The sequence below is a fragment of the Cherax quadricarinatus genome, chromosome 72 (assembly GCF_038502225.1).
Source record: "Cherax quadricarinatus isolate ZL_2023a chromosome 72, ASM3850222v1, whole genome shotgun sequence".
NCBI classification, from domain to species: domain Eukaryota; kingdom Metazoa; phylum Arthropoda; class Malacostraca; order Decapoda; family Parastacidae; genus Cherax; species Cherax quadricarinatus.
In genome coordinates, this window is record NC_091363.1 from 6222100 (window position 1) to 6244005 (window position 21906).

General features: G+C 40.5%; 1 protein-coding gene across 9 annotated transcripts in view; it reads left to right on the forward strand.

Annotated features, from left to right (window-relative positions):
- The window catches only part of mxt (Eukaryotic translation initiation factor mextil), a 95232-nt gene extending 80316 nt beyond the window's left edge, over positions 1 to 14916 (forward strand). For all 9 annotated transcript variants that reach the window (XM_053795063.2, XM_053795071.2, XM_053795070.2 and 6 more), the window contains 2 exons: positions 5918 to 6001; positions 13343 to 14916. In XM_053795063.2, the coding sequence (XP_053651038.1) occupies positions 5918 to 6001; positions 13343 to 13453 (195 nt within the window). In that variant the 3' untranslated portion in view covers positions 13454 to 14916. The remainder of the gene's footprint in view (positions 1 to 5917; positions 6002 to 13342) is intronic.
- Positions 14917 to 21906: the final 6990 nt, after the last annotated feature.

Below are 21906 nucleotides of genomic sequence, written 5' to 3' on the forward strand. Positions count from 1 at the left end.
AGAGTAGGATTGCAGATGAGCAAGGAGACTTTAGAGTGGGTAGGGGATGTGTAGATCAAGTTACATTGAAGCATATATGTGAACAGTATTTAGATAAAGGTAGGGAAGTTTTCATTACATTTATGGATTTAGAAAAGGCATATGATAGTGGATAGAGGAGCAATGTGGCAGATGTTGCAAGTATATGGAATAGGTAGTAAGTTACTAAATGCTGTAAAGAGTTTTTATGAGGATAGGCTCAGGTTAGGGTGTGTAGAAGAGAGGGAGACTACTTCCTGGTAAAAGTAGGTCTTAGACAGGTATGTGTAATGTCACCATGGTTGTTTAATATATTTATAGATGGGGGGTTGTAAAAGAAGTAAATGCTAGGGTGTTGGGGAGAGAGGTGGGATTAAATTATAGGGAATCGAATACAAAATGGGAGTTGACAGTTACTTTTTGCTGATACTGTGCTTATGGGTGATTCTAAAGAAAAGTTGCAAAGGTTAGTGGACGAGTTTGGGAGGGTGTGTGTAAAGGTAGAAAGTTGAAAGTGAACATAGATAAGAGTAAGGTGATGAGGGTGTCAAATGATTTAGATAAAGAAAAATTGGATATCATATTGGAGAGAAGGAGTATGGAAGAAGTAAAGTTTTCAGATACGTATTTGGGAGTTGGTGTCAACGGATAGGTTTATGAAGGATGAGGTTAACCATAGAATTGATGAGGAAAAAAAGGTGAGTGGTGCATTGAGGTATATGTGGAGACACAAAATTTTATCAATGGAGGCAAAGAAGGGAATGTATGAAAGTATAGTGGTACCAACACACTTATATGGTTGTGAATGCTGCAGTGAAGATGCGGTTGGAGGTAGTTGAGGTGTCCCGTCTAAGGGCATGTGTGGTGTAAATATTATGCAGAGAATTCGAAGTGTGGAAATTAGGAGGTGTGGAGTTAACAAAAGTATTAGTCAGAGGGCTGAAGAGGAGTTGTTGAGGTGGTTTGATCATTTAGAGAGAATGGATCAAAGTAGAATGACATGGAGAGTATAAATCTGTAGGGGAAGGAAGGCTGGGTGAAGGTTGGAGGGAGGGGGTAAAGGAGGTTTTGCGAGTGAGGGGCTTGGACTTCCAGCAAGCGTGCACGAGTGTGTTAGAGGAGTGAGTGGAGATGAATGGTTTTTGGGACCTAACAAGCTGTTGGAGTGTGAGCAGGGTAATATTTAGTGAAGGGATTCAGGGTTATTTTTATATAGCTGGACTTGAGTTCTGGAAATGGGAAGTACAATGCCTACACTTTAAAGAGGAGTTTTGGGATATTGGCAGTTTGGAGGGATGTGTAATAGGACAGTACAGTGGACCCTCGGTTAACGATATTAATCCGTTCCAGAGAGCTTGTCCTTAACCGATTTTATCATTATCCGAATTAATTTTCCCCATAAGAAATAATAGAAATACAATTAATCTTTTCTAGACAGCCAAAAGTATTAAAAAAAAAAAATTTTCACACGAAGTACACATTTTCGTACACAGAAAACAATGAGACATGCAGAATAAATACATTAATAATTCATAAAATGACACTTGCCTTTATTGAAGACTTAGTGATGAGATGGGAGCGGAGAGGATGGAGGTGTATTATTGTTTGGAAGGGGAATCTCCTTCCATGAGGACTTTAGGTAGCAAGTCCTTTTCTGGGGTTACCTCCCTTTGTTTTTTAATGCCACTAGGACCAGCTTGAGTGTCACTGGACCCCCGTCACACCAAAAATCTCTCCAGAGCTCTGTTTCTGGCGTGTCTTTAAGATTTCCTTAAAATGGGACACAACATTGTCATTGTAAAAGTCACCAGCATGGCTTGCAAGAGCTGTATCAGGGTGATGTTCATCTATAAAGGCTTGCACCTTTGTCCACATTGTACAAATGTCCTTAATCGTTGAAGAAGGGAAATTCAACTGGCTGTACATGGAGTTGCCGGGTGGCTCGGGCCACGCGGACACGTTCTGGACAAATGTTCTTAACTGAGTTTATCGTTAGCCGAGCCAATATTTTGATGCAAAAACGTATCGGTATCTGATGGTATTGTTAACTGAGAGTCCACTGTATGTATATAATTGGGGCCCTGATATTATATTCTAGAGGGAGTTTATTATATTATTTCAGGTAACTTTTTATATTGTATCTTTATACAAGCTTTTAAACTGTTATATCTGGGCACCTCTGCAAAAACAGTGATTGTATGAGGTGAAAGTGTTGAATGATGATGAAAGTATTTTCATTTTGGGGATTTTCTTTCTTTTTGGGTCACCCTGCCTAGGTGGGAGATGGCCGACTTGTTGAAAAAAAAAAATGTAGATACTTGCTAGATATTTTTGTTCTTAAATGTTTCATCATAAGGCTGCTAATTTAGCACAATATGAACAAAAAATCAATTCTCCATAGTACTGAACAGATGGGCCTCACTTATACAGCAGGTTAGGTTCCAGGCTATTGTTATAAAGCGAAAATTGCTATAAAATGAAACGTAGCCTTTTTCACATTTATATGCATATAAAAGCCTGGTAACATGTTTACACTATCATATATTAAATGAACAAGAGTTAGACCTAAAATAAATGTATATACAGTACACACATTTACTTCAAAATATTTTGTCTGTATCTTATAGTAAGTGGTGAACATATTTATTGTAGGAAATCTGAATAATTGAAAACTGCTGCATTAGTGAAATGCCGTAATGCGAAATGCTGTAAAGCAGGGCCCACCTGTAATTGAATATGTAGCTCTTCATTGAAATAATGGCAGTGGAGTACTGACTGCAGCTATCATAACAGCTTTCAGAAACCATTAAATTTGATTGACAAAAGCTTTTTTAAGGGGTTAAGGATTCTTCAGTGCACTGGAAAATAACGGAAAAATGTAAGAATCACATTTAGCTAAAATAAAAAACTAGTGCCAGAGCGTTGTATCTACTAAGACAAGTTATGTTGATACTGACAGTAGGGACGAAAGGACACAAGTGCATACTCTACGGACATTTTTGTTGTATGTTTTGGTCCATGGATCTTGGTCACTCCAAATGATACAAGAGACAGAGAAGACACAGTATATATAGTGGAGAATGCAAGCCACTGGTGATGGTCAGATGGAGGTGCAAGGTCGTGTAATTGCTGTGTTCCATGGAAGCCAAGAAGCAGCATACTGCAATATCATGTATACCAGAGTTGAGATGTATTTGCCAGCCCTTTGGTCTGTGGTGTAGGATGTAGCAATTAATGAGTCTTCAGTACAGTGGCACATGTTGTGTTCCAGATCATTTTATTAGCATTGCTCTAGTGCATAAGAATTATCTTTAGTCTGGAATGTGAAACGCCCATTGCTAGTGTCGTCTAAATTGCCAACATTTTTGTGTTCTTGAAAATGTGTGGAAAGAAACTTAAACAAGCCTCTTGAAGAATTTGAGCCTAAGAAAATTTCAGTAAATTATTTATACACTGTACCAATAAAAGCTTTCATATACAAATGTACCAGGTGATGATGCATTGCTGCTGGTCTTTTCATGCTTACAGTTTACTCATGTTTCAATGACAAATGCAGAGAAAGGAAACGAGCAAGATATAATAGTAGTAGTAAAAGAAAAGGTGTTCACATGAATACATGACACATCATGTTTGATGAAATGTTTCCATATAGTATTTTGTTGCCTTTGTTTTTGCCATTGCCATCTCTGCTGTGTACAATTCTGCTTAAAAATTATAAAAAGATGCCACTGTTTAATGGTTAATTGTACTTTGAAAATTGGAGGCTATATAGTAAGTCTCTGTATTTTGTTCCCTTAATGTTAATAGATTGTACTGTACAGTATTATTTTTACTAAGTGTCACTTTAGTTTCTATGTACCCATTTTCATCATAGTCACCTTTCCCATACTCTGTACAGGCCCCATTGATATCCCAGTTTTTGCTCGTTTTGTTTCTACCAGGTCTGTTAATGCAAAAATCACCCGTGTAAATATTTCATTATCTATGAAACTGAGAGAGAGAGACAAAAAAAAAAGAAAAAAAAAAGCTAGTCTTGAAACTGTATAATAGTATCAGTCTTAAGCCATCTTGAAGCTTGGACCACCAGCTGGTTCACCATTATATAGCAAGTGGGTAGACAACAGCCAGAGTTTCTTGGGAAGTAGTCCTTGACACAGTCCTTTTCACAATTCATATATATATATGTATGTTGTAGGTAGTAGGTTGGTAGACAGCAACCACCCAGGGAGGTACTACCGTCCTGCCAAGTGAGCATAAAATGAAAGCCTGTAATTGTTTTACATGATGGTAGGATTGCTGGTGTCTTTTCTCTCATAAATATGCAAGATTACAGGTACGTCTTGCTACTTCTTCTTACACTTAGGTCACACTACACTACACATACGTGTACAAGCATATATACAGTGGACCCCCGCTTAACGATCACCTCCAAATGCGACCAATTATGTAAGTGTATTTATGTAAGTGCATTTGTACGTGTATGTTTGGGGGTCTGAAATGGACTAATCTACTTCACAATATTCCTTATGGGAAAAAATTCGGTCAGTACTGGCACCTGAACATACTACTGGAATGAAAAAAGTTCGTTAACCGGGGGTCCACTGTATATGTATGTATGTATGTATGTATGTATGTATGTATGTATGTATGTATGTATGTATGTATGTATGTATGTATGTATGTATGTATGTATATATGTATATATGTATATATGTATATATGTATATATGTATATGTATATATGTATATGTATATATATGTATATATATATATATATGTATATATGTATATATATATATATATATATATATATATATATATGTGTATATATATATATATATATTATATATATATATATATATATATATATATATATATATATTATATAATATAATACACACACACACACACACACACACACACACACACCCACCCACCCCTCTGGGTTTTCTTCTATTTTCCTATTTTCTTTCTAATTCTTGTTCTTGTTTATTTCCTCTTATCTCCATGGGGAAGTGGAACAGAATTCTTCCTTTGTAAGCCATGCGTGTCGTAAGAGGCGACTAAAATGCTGGGAGAAAGGGGCTAGTAACCCCTTCTCCTGTATATATTACTAAATTTAAAAGGAGAAACTTTAGTTTTTTCTTTTGGGCCACCCTGCCTCGGTGGGATACGGCTGGTACGTTGAAAGAAGAAGAATATGTATGTTCTGGGAATGTGACTATCTTTTTAAAATTGTGTGGAAAAACTTAATATAAAAAAGCATCCAGTGCTAAAAGTAGAGATATTATGGTGTCTGGATAACCTGGCACAGTTAGATTTTAAAAATGAGTTTATATGCTGGCACTGGACAAGCACCTAAAGTCGGTTCCTGACCAGCCGGGCTGTGGCTCGTACGTTGGTTTGCGTGCAGCCATCAGCAACAGCCTGGTTGATCAGGCTCTGATCCACCAGAAGGCCTGGTCACAGACCGGGCCACGGGGGCGTTGACCCCCGGTACTCTCTCCAGGTAAACTCCAGGTAAATATGCAATGTGTGCAAATTAATGCATTTAGTATAGTATACAAATGTCATGTGAATATAAAATGTTTGGAATCCCACTAGCTGTATGACCCATAGAAATCGTGCAATGCTTGTGGAATGGAAAGTAATGGGTTTTAGCTAAGGAAGGGCAGAGCAGTTCTAATTCCTTGGCTCAAGACACCTCCCTCCTTGAAGGGAAAGCCTAAAAACTGGAATGATCTTGGTCTTGGGTGCCGAGTTTGTACCTTTAACAGTATTGGTAATTAATGCATAGAACACCTAATTGCATTATGTACTTAGAAACTTAGTACTGTCTGAAAGTTAGTTTTCATATCACTGTCAGTGTGATAATCTAATAAAATTTAATTTTCAACAGAACTGGCAATACCTGTCCGGGGTGGTAGCGACACTGAATGAACAAGGTGAAGCTGCTGTTAATAGTGTGCCATCATATCTACAGGTAAGAATGTCATTCCTTACATGGTGATAACATTTTCCTTTGTAGATGATTTTATTCAGAGAGATGTTGATCAGTTGTTCTTTTTAGCATTATTATCCATTCAAGAAAGGCTCCTTGATGCAGGTAAGGGACTCTTGATCAAAGAAATTGAATCTGTCCTTTCCCTCCTTGGATTGATTCTGCTTGCCTCATATTCCCCAGGTTCTGTATGACACCTTTGGGTTTAGTAATTCCCCAAATATAATAATACACCTTATACTGTACTTACATGAGGGTGCTACAAATGTGCATGGGGAACTGGGAGGTAATCAAGTTTGAACTGAGGAAGAGAAGGGTTGCTCAAATGCCTTGGATCAAAAGACCTTCACAGCATCAAGGTACCTTAATTGAAGTTCCCACTCCATAAGATGGCAGTTTTTTCTAGGCTTGTAAGTGCCAAGCCCCTGTGGCTTAGCGCTTCTTTTTGATTATTATAATAATAATAAGAAACTGGATGTCCTGGCTTTAAGTGAAACAAAGCTGAAGGGGGTGGGAGAGTTTCAGTGGAGAGGAATAAATGGGATTAGGTCAGGGGTTTCAAAAAGAGTTAGAGCTAAAGAAGGAGTAGCAATAATGTTGAAGGATAAGCTATGGCAGGAAAAGAGGAAAATAAAGATTGGATGTGAAAAGTGGGTTATAGTAAGCGTGTATGCACCTGGAGAAGAGAAAAGTGTAGAGGAGAGAGAGAGATTCTGGGAAATGTTGAGTGAATGCGTGGAGAGTTTTGAATCAAGTGTGAGAGTAATGGTGGTTGGGGATTTCTATGCTAAAGTGGATAAAAATGTTATGGAGGGAGGAGTAGGTAAATTTGGGGTGCCAGGGGTAAATGTAAATGGGGAGCCTTTAATTGAGCTATGTGTAGAAAGAAATTTGGTAATAAGTAATACACATTTTATGAAAAAGAGGATAAATAAATATACAAGGTATGATGTAGCACGTAATGAAAGTAGTTTATTAGATTATGTAATGGTGGATAAAAGGTTGATGGGTAGGCTCCAGGATGTACATGTTTATAGAGGGGCAACTGATATATCGGATCATTATTTAGTTGTAGCTACAGTTAGAGTAAGAGGTAGATGGGAAAAGAGGAAGGTGGCAACAAGAAGTAAGAGGGAGGTGAAAGTGTATAAACTAAGGGAGGAGGAAGTTCGGGAGAGATACAAGCGACTATTGGCAGAAAGGTGGGCTAGTGCAAAGATGAGTAGTGGGGGGGGGGGGGTTGAAGAGGGTTGGAATAGTTTTAAAAATGCAGTATTAGAATGTGGGGCAGAAGTTTGTGGTTATAGGAGGGTAGGGGCAGGAGGAAAGAGGAGTGATTGGTGGAATGAAGTAAAGGGTGTGATAAAAGAGAAAAAGGTAGCTTATGAGAGGTTTTTACAAAGCAGAAGTGTTATAAGAAGAGCAGAGTATATGGAGAGTAAAAGAAAGGTGAAGAGAGTGGTGAGAGAGTGCAAAAGGAGAGCAGATGATAGAGTGGGAGAGGCACTGTCAAGAAATTTTAATATAAATAAGAAAAAATTTTGGAGTGAGTTAAACAAGTTAAGAAAGCCTAGTGAAAGTATGGATTTATCAGTTAAAAACAGAGTAGGGGAGTTAGTAGATGGGGAGAGGGAGGTATTAGGTAGATGGCGAGAATATTTTGAGGAACTTTTAAATGTTGAGGAAGAAAGGGAGGCAGTAATTTCATGCACTGGCCAGGGAGGTATACCATCTTTTAGGAGTGAAGAAGAGCAGAATGTAAGTGTGGTGGAGGTACGTGAGGCATTACGTAGAATGAAAGGGGGTAAAGCAGCTGGAACTGATGGGATCATGACAGTAATGTTAAAAGCAGGGGGGGATAGTGTTGGAGTGGTTGGTACTTTTATTTAATAAATGTATGAAAGAGGGGAAGGTACCTAGGGATTGGCGGAGAGCATGTATAGTCCCTTTATATAAAGGGAAAGGGGACAAAAGAGAATGTAAAAATTATAGAGGAATAAGTTTACTGAGTATACCAGGAAAAGTATACGGTAGGGTTATAATTGAAAGAATTAGAGGTAAGACAGAATGTAGGATTGCGGATGAGCAGGGAGGCTTCAGAGTGGGTAGGGGATGTGTAGATCAAGTGTTTACATTGAAGCATATATGTGAACAGTATTTAGATAAAGGTAGGGAAGTTTTATTGCATTTATGGATTTAGAAAAGGCATATGATAGTGGATAGAGGAGCAATGTGGCAGATGTTGCAAGTACAGTGGACCCCCGGTTAACGATATTTTTTCACTCCAGAAGTATGTTCAGGTGCCAGTACTGACCGAATTTGTTCCCATAAGGAATATTGTGAAGTAGATTAGTCCATTTCAGACCCCCAAACATACACGTACAAACGCACTTACATAAATACACTTACATAATTGGTCGCATTCGGAGGTAATCGTTATGCAGGGGTCCACTGTATATGGAATAGGTGGTAAGTTACTAAATGCTGTAAAGAGCTTTTATGAGGATAGTGAGGCTCAGGTTAGGGTGTGTAGAAGAGAGGGAGAATACTTCCCGGTAAAAGTAGGTCTTAGACAGGGATGTGTATGTCACCATGGTTGTTTAATATATTTATAGATGGGGTTGTAAAAGAAGTAAATGCTAGGGTGTTCGGGAGAGGGGTGGGATTAAATTATGAGGAATCAAATTCAAAATGGGAATTGACAGTTACTTTTTGCTGATGATACTGTGCTTATGGGAGATTCTAAAGAAAAATTACGAAGGCTAGTGGATGAGTTTGAGAATGTGTAAAGGTAGAAAGTTGAAAGTGAACATAGAAAAGAGTAAGGTGATGAGGGTATCAAATGATTTAGATAAAGAAAAATTGGATATCAAATTGGGGAGGAGGAGTATGGAAGAAGTGAATGTTTTCAGATACTTGGGAGTTGACGTGTCGGCGGATGGATTTATGAAGGATGAGGTTAATCATAGAATTGATGAGGGAAAAAAGGTGAGTGGTGCGTTGAGGTATATGTGGAGTCAAAAAACGTTATCTATGGAGGCAAAGAAGGGAATGTATGAAAGTATAGTAGTACCAACACTTATATGGATGTGAAGCTTGGGTGGTAAATGCAGCAGCGAGGAGACGGTTGGAGGCAGTGGAGATGTCCTGTCTAAGGGCAATGTGTGGTGTAAATATTATGCAGAAAATTCGGAGTGTGGAAATTAGGAGAATGTGTGGAGTTGATAAAAGCATTAGTCAGAGGGCAGAAGAGGGGTTGTTGAGGTGGTTTGGTCATTTAGAGAGAATGGATCAAAGTAGAATGACATGGAAAGCATATAAATCTATAGGGGAAGGAAGGAGGGGTAGGGGTCGTCCTCGAAAGAGGGGGTAAAGGAGGTTTTGTGGGTGAGGGGCTTGGATTTCCAGCAAGCGTGCATGAGCGTGTTAGATAGGAGTGAATGGAGACGAATGATACTTGGGACCTGACGATCTGTTGGAGTGTGAGCAGGGTAATATTTAGTGAAGGGATTCAGGGAAACCGGTTATTTTCATATAGTCGGACTTGAGTCCTGGAAATGGGAAGTACAATGCCTGCACTTTAAAGGAGGGGTTTGGGATATTGGCAGTTTGGAGGGGTATGTTGTGTATCTTTATACGTATATGCTTCTAAACTGTTGTATTCTGAGCACCTCTGCAAAAGCAGTGATAATGTGTGAGTGTGGTGAAAGTGTTGAATGATGATGAATGTATTTTCTTTTTGGGGATTTTTTCTTCTTTGGGTCACCCTGCCTCGGTGGGAGACGGCCGACTTGTTGAAAAAAAAAAAAAAAAAAAAATAATAATTGTAAGTGCCAGAATGTTTGTCACCATCACAGACCAAATACAATATGATTATCTCCCACTTGGGCTATTTGTAAACCAGTTAGATGATTATACAGTAAAATGGGAGTTAACTTGCTGGTAAGCAAAATTAGTCTAGCTTTGTTTCATGAAGATCTTAATCTTAAGATTAACTAAAAACTTGGAACAATTCTTTGATCTGCTTAGTTATAAACACTAGTAGTGTTTTGTGAATGTAATAATACTTTACATACCATGCAGTAATTATTGCTGCTACAAAAGGCTAACCAATCTGTTTCGTCAATTGAAATCTCGGATTACAACTACTGTCGTTAGTCACTTTAATATATGCTGTAGTTCCATTAATACAAAGTGTAGTCCCTCATTTATCATTTCAAATCCACTTTCCTCCTCATATTTATCAGCAAAATTTACTAAAAAATATTCTCCCCCTAAAGTTTTGACATTTGTCTTGTGAAATTTAATTTTTGTTGCTTAGTTTCTTTTGCTAACATTGCCATTCTTGTGCCTTCTCCATGGAGTAGGCTCCCTCAAATGCTACCTTGTTAAAAAAAGAAAAATCCAATTTTGTTTCAGGTACTGTTAGATTTCTTGTTTATTATGTCTATATATTTCTGATTTTTTATAAGGTTTGGTTTTATCTGTGCTCTATTTTTTCTGATAAATCATTTGATTAATTGGTTCAGCAGTTACTCCATAGAGAAAAATGTATTTTCTGCCTCTCTTCTTGCATCATTTAAGTTCTTAGCACACTCTCTGTACACTTGTATTATTAGTTCTTGTGGTAGGGCTTATTTTAATGAAATATCCTTGTACTTTTGTTTAATAAATGTATGAAAGAGGGGAAGGTACCTAGGGATTGGCGGAGAGCATGTATAGTCCCTTTATATAAAGGGAAAGGGGACAAAAGAGACTGTAAAAATTATAGAGGAATAAGTTTACTGAGTATACCAGGAAAAGTGTACGGTAGGGTTATAATTGAAAGAATTAGAGGTAAGACAGAATGTAGGATTGCGGATGAGCAAGGAGTTTTCCGAGTGGGTAGGGGATGTGTAGATCAAGTGTTTACATTGAAGCATATATGTGAACAGTATTTAGATAAAGGTAGGGAAGTTTTTATTGCATTTATGGATTTAGAAAAGGCATATGATAGTGGATAGAGGAGCAATGTGGCAGATGTTGCAAGTACATGTATATGGAATAGGTGGTAAGTTATTAAATGCTGTAAAGAGTTTTTATGAGGATAGTGAGGCTCAGGTTAGGGTGTGTAGAAGAGAGGGAGACTACTTCCCAGTAAAAGTAGGTCTTAGACAGGGATGTGTAATGTCACCATGGTTGTTTAATATATTTATAGATGGGGTTGTAAAGGAAGTAAATGCTAGGGTGTTCTGGAGAGGGGTGGGATTAAATTTTGGGGAATCGAATTCAAAATGAGAATTGACAGTTAATTTTTGCTGATGATACTGTGCTTATGGGAGATTCTAAAGAAAAATTGCAAAGGTTAGTGGATGAGTTTGGGAATGTGTGTAAAGGTAGAAAGTTGAAAGTGAACATAGAAAAGAGTAAGGTGATGAGGGTATCAAATGATTTAGATAAAGAAAAATTGGATATCAAATTGGGGAGGAGTAGTATGGAAGAAGTGAATGTTTTCAGATACTTGGGAGTTGACGTGTTGGCGGATGGATTTATGAAGGATGAGGTTAATCATAGAATTGATGAGGGAAAAAAGGTGAGTGGTGCGTTGAGGTATATGTGGAGTCAAAAAACATTATCTATGGAGGCAAAGAAGGGAATGTATGAAAGTATAGTAGTACCAACACTCTTATATGGGTGTGAAGCTTGGATGGTAAATGCAGCAGCGAGGAGACGGTTGGAGGCAGTGGAGATGTCCTGTTTAAGGGCAATGTGTGGTGTAAATATTATGCAGAAAATTCGGAGTGTGGAAATTAGGAAAAGGTGTGGAGTTAATAAAAGTATTAGTCAGAGGGCAGAAGAGGGGTTGTTGAGGTGGTTTGGTCATTTAGAGAGAATGGATCAAAGTAGAATGACATGGAAAGCATATAAATCTATAGGGGAAGGAAGGCGGGGTAGGGGTCGTCCTCGAAAGGGTTGGAGAGAGGGGGTAAAGGAGGTTTTGTGGGCAAGGGGCTTGGACTTCCAGCAAGCGTGCGTGAGCGTGTTAGATAGGAGTGAATGGAGACGAATGGTACTTGGGACCTGACGATCTGTTGGAGTGTGAGCAGGGTAATATTTAGTGAAGGGATTCAGGGAAACCGGTTATTTTCATATAGTCGGACTTGAGTCCTGGAAATGGGAAGTACAATGCCTGCACTTTAAAGGAGGGGTTTGGGATATTGGCAGTTTGGAGGGATATGTTGTGTATCTTTATATGTATATGCTTCTAAACTGTTGTATTCTGAGCACCTCTGCAAAAAGTGATAATGTGTGAGTGTGGTGAAAGTGTTGAATGATGATGAAAGTATTTTCTTTTTGGGGATTTTCTTTCTTTTTTGGGTCACCCTGCCTCGGTGGGAGACAGCCGACTTGTTGAAAAAAAAAAAAAATCCTTGTAACCTCTTAACCCTTTCAAGGGCATTACAATTTATGGCACATAAACTTCCAGGATCATTGGTATGATCTATATTGGTTTTTGTTAATGCTTTGATCTCAACAGTTAAGATTAAAGTAAACTGCATACTTTATTCATTAAGGAATGCAGTACCTCACTCTAACTTTCTATAAGGCCTTAGTTTATATACACTGAGGAAAGTGTCTTTTAAATCTAGTTTGTGCTAGGTCATTTGTAGTGGATTTGATTTTGCCCAGAGCATGTCAGCTTGAAACATCTGTGCAAATCGGATGACCTTTTGGAGAAATCATGGATAGACCTGTTGTGATTGTAACACATGCATTTAATTTTGCTTGTAAATTTGGAAATGATGAGTTCTACACCAGAGAACTAACAAAGCACTCTAGTTTAGTTTTATATTTTGAAAATGTTAGTGTTTTTTTTTTTTTTCTTTTTATTAATGGATTTAGGAATTTAAAGCACCACCAAAACAGCAGACCATAAGATAAGAGTTTGTTTGGATTTTTAACCCTGGAGGGTTAGCCACCCAGGATAACCCAAGAAAGGCAGTGCATCATCAAGGGACTGTCCATCTTACTCCACTGGGGTCCTCAATCTTGTCCCCAAGGATGCGACCCACACCAGTCAACACCCAGGTACCTACTTGCTAGGTGAACCAGACAACAGGTGTAAGTAAACATGCCCAGGGTTTCTATCCTTTCCAGAGATTGAACCACAGACACTCAGCATGTGAAGCGAGAATGTTGCCTACCTGGCCACGGACTATTGCTTTTTTTTTTTTTTAAATATTGTTAACTTTTTACTTTCAATCAGTTAGTTAAATCAGCACTAAAATTGGTGGCTACCAATGCATAACTAACACCAATATTTTATTATATTTTCCTAATCAGGCAAGTGATCTTGAAGATGCAGCTGTGCTAGCAAAGAGAGAGCTTCGATGGACACTCGTCAGAACAATGTCTACAACCGAAGAGGATGACAATGGAAACAATGCTACATAGATGGTTGTGAAGTCTGTCACATTTACTAGTTACTTGTATAAGATACTTTTAAGCTGTGTAGAAAAAACTTTACAATGACAGTATGTATGATGTATATAAATATTTTCTTCCTTGGAGATAGTTATTGGTTAGTTTCCTCAAGGAAGGTGCCTTGATGCCAGTGAGCTCTTGATCCAAGGAATTGGATCTATCATTGCCTCCCATTTCCCTAGGCACTGTATGACCCCCTACTGGTGTAGTGCCACTTCCCTTTTCCCTAGTGAATGTAATATTGGTTTGTTGGAATGACAAACCTCCTGTAGCTAGCATTAAAATGTAACTAAAACACAAATTAGCTGATGCCATCTTATCTGGTATACCATTATCAGTATGTTTAAAAAAAAACTAAGTTAAATTAAATACAAATGAAGGAAGGTGGAGATGGTCTATTTCTGCTTAAGTTAAAAGGGGAAGTAAAAAAAAAGTTTAAGCACTGCTTATGACCCCCTTCGGGTTTAGCGCTTGTTTGATAATTTTAAGTATGCACTTAATACAGTATTATATTCACATATATTGCTAATTATTATTATAATCAAAAAGAAGCGCTAAGCCACAAGGGCTATACATCACACATATTGCTAAACCTGTTGGGGTTATTCAGCATTATGTACTAGAAGCTGTATAGTCCTTGTGGCTTAGCGCTTCTTTTTGATTATAATAATAATAATATGTACTAGAAAAAGTATGCCTAATTATTGTATTATATATTGGTTGACAATGTAGCTTTCAGATATTGTCTAAACTTGTCAGTAGGTGATCGTTTTCAAAATTCCATAGCATCAGTAGTCATTTCTCAACATAAAGCAAGCTCATTTCCCCCTCTATATAGCTGGAGCTTTGCTGGCCAAATTTTTAAAACTGAACAGTAGTCATTTATATACTTTGCTTTCCTATTTTAAATAAGTGATTTATTGTTTATATATAAATAGCTAAATGCATGTGGGTTATTCAGCACTTGAAGTCATGTGTAACCATAAAGTTCTAAACCTTAAAGCAGAATTTTGTACTTCAGTTAGAGTACAGTGAATGTTTAAACCAACAGTGGTTCTGTGGTAAGGTTACTGCAATGTATTAGCAGCAGAGATCTTAATACTTTAGTTAGATTGCATGAATACATATCCACCTATCCTTCATTTTCTTGTATATTATAAAGCTGTGCCTTCTGAACTTGAAGTTCAGCTCAGACAAGGATAGAATGTCCAAATACCAAATCAAGCTAGTGCTGTGTGTTAACAGAGAACTTATTTTTCTATTTTTTTGTTTTAATGCAAATTTTACCAGTCTAGATAGGTAGCCTGTTATCAAAGTCTGGCTTTCCAGATGGTAAAGAAAACTGTGCCCAGCATATACATGTCTAGTTACTCAGGTTTATAAGCTATGCATGCTAAAACATGGTGCCCCATTTATTACAAATGAATGTCAAATTAGTGTTTTACTTCCTATTTTGAATTACCTTTGTAGTTACTGTAATAGTTACTTGTGGTGTCTTTTATTTAGTTGCATAATTTCTTTATTCCAATGGTGGTAGCATTTAGTACCACCTTGAACCCCTATTCCAGAATTCTACCACTGTATAGGACAAGTCAGGCAACCTAACATTTAGATGGATCATTCTCCACAAAAACTTCTGTCAAGCCAGGTGTCCCATTCTCAAAAAAAAAAAAAAAAAAACTGATAAAGCTTTTACCGAGTAAAACATTAATGAACCCTTGCTCTAAGTGTGTGATTTACTACAGGCTGGCTTACTGCCTATCTTTCAAACAACAAATTATAACAATCAAATAAGACATCACTGTATTGTATATATACAATACAGTGATGTCTGTCTAATGGCTTCTACAGTTGCTATTTCAATATTACTTACAAAAAATAAATTTGTCCATATATCTGCATTAATCCTTTAAACTGGTGAAGACCCTGAAATTAAATGTCCCTTCTGTGTTGAAATTTTTGAAAAAAAAAAAAAAAAAAAGAAATTAGTCCAATACATGTACTCTCAAAATTATAAAGGCAATTTTACACAAACTTTGGATAGCTTGTGGCACACTATCAGACTGTGCACCTACATATTTATGCTTTATACGCCAAATTTGTCTATCGCGATTTGAAATCATAACAATTGCAAGCAAACCACAAGAGGTAAGGTTTGAACCCAGGGCAAGTAAGCCCTAAAATTCACAAGCCAGTGCTAGCCACTCAGCCAGTTGGCTCTAACAAGATTCATCCAACTACATATATTTCTATACACCATAAGGATGTTAGCATGCTCACTCTATGGTGTACAGAAATGTATCTAGTTGGATGAATCTTCGAGCCAGCTCCTCTTCAAGGGGGGCTCCTTGGCGTGGTGAAGAGGCTCTTGGTCTGAGGAATTAGACCTGTCGGTCTCCTTCCTCAGATCGAACCTAATTACCCCCCAATCCCCCGTTCCCTATCCCATCCTCCCCCTTTTTCCTTTCCTCCTCCTCCCCCTTTTTCCTTTCCTCCTCCTCCCCACCCATCCCTTTTGGCCTTTGGGATTTTTTTTTTTCCCACAGGCACGCTAGTTCCTAGGTAGGGGAAAGGGTACTGGGGTCCATCCCATTCCGTTGAGGTCCTTGGCGGTGGCGTAGTTTGCCGTGGAAGCTGGATTGCCTGGGGATGTCCTGATCCCTCTCTGGTATCCCGGAGGCTGGCTTTGGCTGTCTCTCGGGCGACGGGTGTATCTCTGGAAGCCACCTTTCGGATTCCGGGGGTGGTGGCCGAAGGAGGTATGCTTTGTGGCAGATTTCCGGCCGCCCTCTCTTTTGTCCACCGAGGTAGCTCGGCAGATGTGAGGTTGCTATCCCGGAGTGCCGGTTTACTGGCATGATGCGTAGGGTATGGCACGGGTTCCATGCTGCATCTGCGCTACTTGCGGTGCTGAGGTCCTCTTAGGCGCGGAGGGAGATTTCTGGCCCTTTCATTCCTCCTAGGAACTATCCCTCCCCGGTCCCCCGTTTTTTTTTTTTTTTTTTTTTTTATTTTATTTTCTTTCTTTTTTTTTCTTAAAAACAAAAAGAAAGAAGTAACCTAACCATGGCAGCCCTAGTCCATGAACCTACTACCTCCAGGCCCCTTCTTGATACCGCACCCCGTTCTGACCCCGCCTCGTCTTTGGACCACTCTTCGGACACTACTCATGCCTCTGTACCTCTTGCCGGTGCTGTTTCCTCACCCGCTTCAGGTACTGAGGCCTCGACTGACTCCTTCGATTTATCTGACCTTCGCTCTCCTCTGACTATGCTTCCGGCCTCTCCCTCTACGGTGCGGCAATTTTCGAACCGCCGGCCCGTTCCACGTCGGACCAACTCTGGTCCCACGCCTAAACGCCAACGACAATTACCTGCTGATGATATTTCTCCACCTTCTCGTTCTTCTCAGAAAAGATCGACACGTCCTTCACTACCTTTCCACGTTCAGTTTCAGACTGCACAATGGACTAAATTCTTCACTTTACGACCGACTTCCTCTACTGCCTATCTTTCTGACCACAGTATTGGCAAGGCACTCCTACGCCATGTTGGTAAAGATATTTCTTTTCATGCTCTTAAGAGCGGTAGGTGCATCATCACCGTACAGAATGCTACCCAGGCTCATGAGCTTTCTCGTCTTTCCGATATCGATACTGTTCCTGTCACTATTGAAAAGCATCATTCCCTCAATTCTTGTAGTGGTACCGTCATTCTGCCCCATACCATAGTTCAACAAAATTTCCAGACATGTGGCACTGACATTCTTGAACAGCTGGAACTCCAAGATCTCCCAATCCTCAAGGTAGACACTTACGTTCTTCCTGCCCGCGGGCGGAGACGATACCCTAGCAATGTGGCTCGTTTAACTTTTGACAGCCGTGAACTCCCATCCTCAGTTTATGTAGCAGGACATAGGTTACAAGTTCGAAAGGTGATCCCTACATCGCAACAGTGTAGAAATTGCTGGCGATTTGGCCATCCAGCGAAATATTGCAGATCTATCGCCGAATGCCCAGTCTGTGGTGCCGATGACCATTCTAATACGTCTTGCAATCGACCTCCCTCTTGCCTTAATTGTCATGAGGCTCACCCTTCGTACTCTCGCCGTTGTCAAGTCTACTTAAACGAGCGGGAAATCCGTTACCTCAAAGAGGCAGAAGGTCCCCCTTATGCCATGGCAGTTTCTGATCTCCGCCTTCAAGGGAGACTACCTCGTGTTTCTTATTCCCGTGTTTCAAAACGTCCCCCCACTTCTGGTATCCCATCTTCTGCACCCACCTCTGTGGTTACCTCTCCCATAGTCACTCCTGTATCTAATTCTTTTGCTGTCCTTGGCTCAAACGTCCCTACTTCAACGCCTCAGTCTGATCTCGCTTCTTCGTGTTCTCTCTCACAAGCCTCAGTAGCGACGAGATCTCGTATGACACCTCCTCCCAATCGTCCCTCTACTTCTCAAAAGTCAAAAAAAAGTCCGTTAACACCTCCTACCCATCTTCCACCTTCTCATTTTACCTTCCCTGTCTCTGTACCTGGTTCTCCCCCTCTCACTGGCTCTGTTACAAGTGTAGAGGTTCACCCTCCTCGTACTGTACCTTCCTCCCCTGTTCCCTCCCAAGTTTCTTCCTCTTCTGCCACCTCCCAGGTTTCTGCCTCTGTCCCCTTCCACGCTTCTCCAGTTCCCTCCACCCTTTCGCCCCCCCCCCCTACCTTGGTACAGTCCAATACAGTTCCAATCTTTACTCATCCTCCCACTACCATTTCCAATACATGTATTGTCTCCCATACGATGTCTCTGAATTCCGAAACACTTGAAGCAATCTCTGAATATATTGCAGAGACCAAACCATCAATGGACACTGATCCACCCTCCGCTCCTCTCTCCTCTGCTACGTCTGCGCAACTCCTTTCTTCACAGCGCACCATTCCTTCACTGCTTGAACGTTTTCCACTGCCTCTGCATGTGGACTTTTCTAACCCCTCTAGTCCGTAGGAACCCTTACCTGCGGATTTCAGGTATCTTTATCATTGCCAATCATGGCCTATTTACAGTGGAATATACGCGGCCTCAGGGGTAATTGGGGTGAGCTTCAGATGTTACTCTCCCAGTTTTCCCCTGTTGGTGTTTGCTTACAGGAACCAAAATTACACTCTGCTGTAATCTCTCCCATCTCAGGCTATAATTTATTGTATTCTTCAGATCCTTTTCCTGATGGGACCTTTAATGAAAGTGCCCTTCTTCTACGCACTGATATTCCGTACCATCAGCTATTTGTTCGTACTTCGCTGCATTACACAGCAGCCCGTATCCACTTGCATAGGTGGTATACGCTCTGTTCTTTATATCTCTCTCCTTCTCGGGCATTATCTATTCCGGATATTGCCTTTCTTGTTTCGTCATTACCGCCACCGATTCTGTTACTTGGTGATTTTAATGCCCACCATTTCCTCAGGGGGGGGGGGGTCTCACTGTGATTCCCGTGGCATTCAGTTAAAGGTTTTTCTTGCCACCCACCCCCTCCATGTTTTAAATACAGGTACTCGCATCCATTTTGATCCTCACTCGCACTCTCTCTTGCATCGATTTCTCAGTCTGCTCTTCCTCCGCCACATTAGACTTCACTTGGTCTGTTCTCCCGGACTTACATGACAGCGATCATTTCCCAATCATTCTTACTTCCCCTTCATATTCACCACCTCTTCGCATCCCACGCTGGCAATTCGATCAGGCAAACTGAAACCTTTACTCACACCTAACTGTTTTTAGAGAGGTTCCTTCTTTGTCCTCCATCGATGAGCTTTTACACCTCTTCTCATCCTCCGTTTTAACCTCAGCTTCTCATTCTATACCCCAAACTTCGGGCAGGCATTCTCAGAAATGCGTGCCTTGGTGGTCTCCTGTTTGTGCTCGTGCAGTACGTTTGAAACGCACTGCATGGGACAGGTACCGGTACAATAGAACCACAGAGAGACTTCTTGATTTTAAGCAGAAGCGTGCGATCGCTCGCCGTGTCATCCGTGACGCTAAACGCACTTGCTGGCGAGATTGTCTCCACCATCACCTCTGCTTCCTCTGAGTGCAGTCTGGAAAAAAGTACGAAAACTGAGTGGTAAATATTCTCCTGACCCGGCTCCTGTTCTGCGGGTTGCCGGTGTTGATATAGCAAACCCACTAGATGTTGCCAATGAAATTGGCAATCACCTGGTCCGTATTTCTCAGGGACTCCATCTATGCCCCTCATTTCTTTCCTCAAAGTCTGCCAGAGAGTTAGCACCCTTGGACTTTTCTTCTCTGAGAAGAACAGTATAATGTGCCTTTTACACTTCAAGAACTGGAGGCAACACTCTCAGCTTGCCGATCATCGGCAGCTGGGCCCGACAACATTCATATTCGTATGCTACATTTACATCAGTCAGCCCTTGCAGTCCTATTACGCCTTTACAATCTTATTTGGTCACAAGGAGTTCTTTCCACAGCAGTGGAAATCCGCCATTGTTCTCCCTTTCCGCAAACCAGGCACTACGGGACATGAAGCCTCCCACTATCGTCCCATTGCTTTTACCAGTGCAGTTTGCAAAGTGATGGAACGCCTAGTAAATAGACGTTTAGTGTGGTATTTAGAGAGAACAGTCTCTCCACTCATCAATATGGCTTTCGTAAGGGACGTTCTACCGTAGACCCCTTACTACGCTTGGATACGTATGTTCGTAATGCCTTTGCGAATAACCACTCAGTTATTGCCATATTTTTTGACCTTGAGAAGGCATATGACACAACTTGGAGGTATAATATTTTAGCCCAAGCCTACTCCTTAGGCCTTCGAGGCAATCTACCATCCTTCCTTAAGAACTTTTTAACTGACAGGCATTTCCGTGTTCGGGTTAATAATGTGCTCTCCCCGGACTTTATCCAAGCTGAAGGTGTCCCCCCAGGGATGTGTTCTGAGCACAACACTTTCTCCTTGCTATTAATGATTTGGCCTCTAGTCTTCCATCAAATATTTGGTCATCACACTGTTGATGACTTTGCTATTGCCTGTGCAGGCACTGACTGTCACCTCATTACAGTTTCTCTCCAGCATGCAGTCGACCGTGTTTCCAATTGGGCCACCACACATGGGTTTAAATTTTCCAGCACTAAAACCCACCAAATTACTTTCACTAGATGCTCTGTCATCTTGGATCATCCTTTGTACCTCTATGGCTCCCGTATCCCTGAACGTGATAGTCAAGTTTCTGGGCCTCCTCTTTGACCGTAGGTTATCCTGGAAACCTCACATTACCTCTCTGAATGCAACTTGTCACAGCCGGCTGAACCTTCTTAAAACCCTTGCTCATCTTTCATGGGGAGCTGAGCGTCGAACTCTCCTTCGCCTACATTCCACCCTCATTTTATCATAACTTGATTATGGTGACCAGATCTATTCAGCGGCATCTCCTGCTACTCTCTCTAGCCTTTACCCCATTCATCACCAAGGATTACATTTATGCCTTGGTGCTTTTCGCTCTTCCCCTGTCGAGAGCCTCTATGCAGAAGCGAACATTCCATCCTTATCCGATCGCCGTGATGCCCATTGCCTTCGCTACTTTGTACGCTCTCATGATCTCCGCAATCCTTCCATTTATAGAATGGTCACTAATATTAGTAGACATTATTTGTTCGCCGCCCCTGTTTACTCCGTCCCTTCTCTATTCGCCTTCATTCGCTCTTGTCTTCTCTTCAATTACCACCTTCCATGTTAATGTAGCATCTCGCTTTTCTCTACCCCCCTGGGAAGTTCCAGCTGTTCGAGTCTGTTCTTTCTCTCTCCCTTGCTCGAAAGCCCAACTGTCTACGGTCGCGTCCCGCTCTTTTTCTTGACTACTATCACTCTCATTCTCATGCCATTGCTGTGTACACAGATGGCTCTAAGTCTTCTGACTGCGTAGGATTCGCAGCAGTGTTTCAGGACAGTGTCGTACGAGGGCATTTACTATCTTCGGCTAGTATTTTTACTGCTAAATTGTATGCCATCCTTGCAGCACTTATCCGTATTGCATCTATGCATGTCATCATCATTTGTGGTTGTCTCAGACTCCCTTAGTGCTTTACAGGCTATACAGAAATTTGATACACCTCACCCCTTAGTCCTCCGTATCCAACTTTGGCTACGCTGCATCTTTACCAAGCATAAAGATATTGTTTTTTGTTGGGTCCCTGGTCATGTTGACGTACAGGCAGACACTGCTGCGCGGTCAGCAGTACATGACCTACCAGTTTCATATAGAGGTATTCCATTTACGGACTATTTTGCTGCAATATATTCCCACCTTCACACCCGTTGGCAACAACGTTGGTCTACTATGCTCAGCAACAAACTTCAATCTATTAAACCGAGTACAGTGGACCCCCGCATAACGATGGCATCGCATAGCGATTTTTCC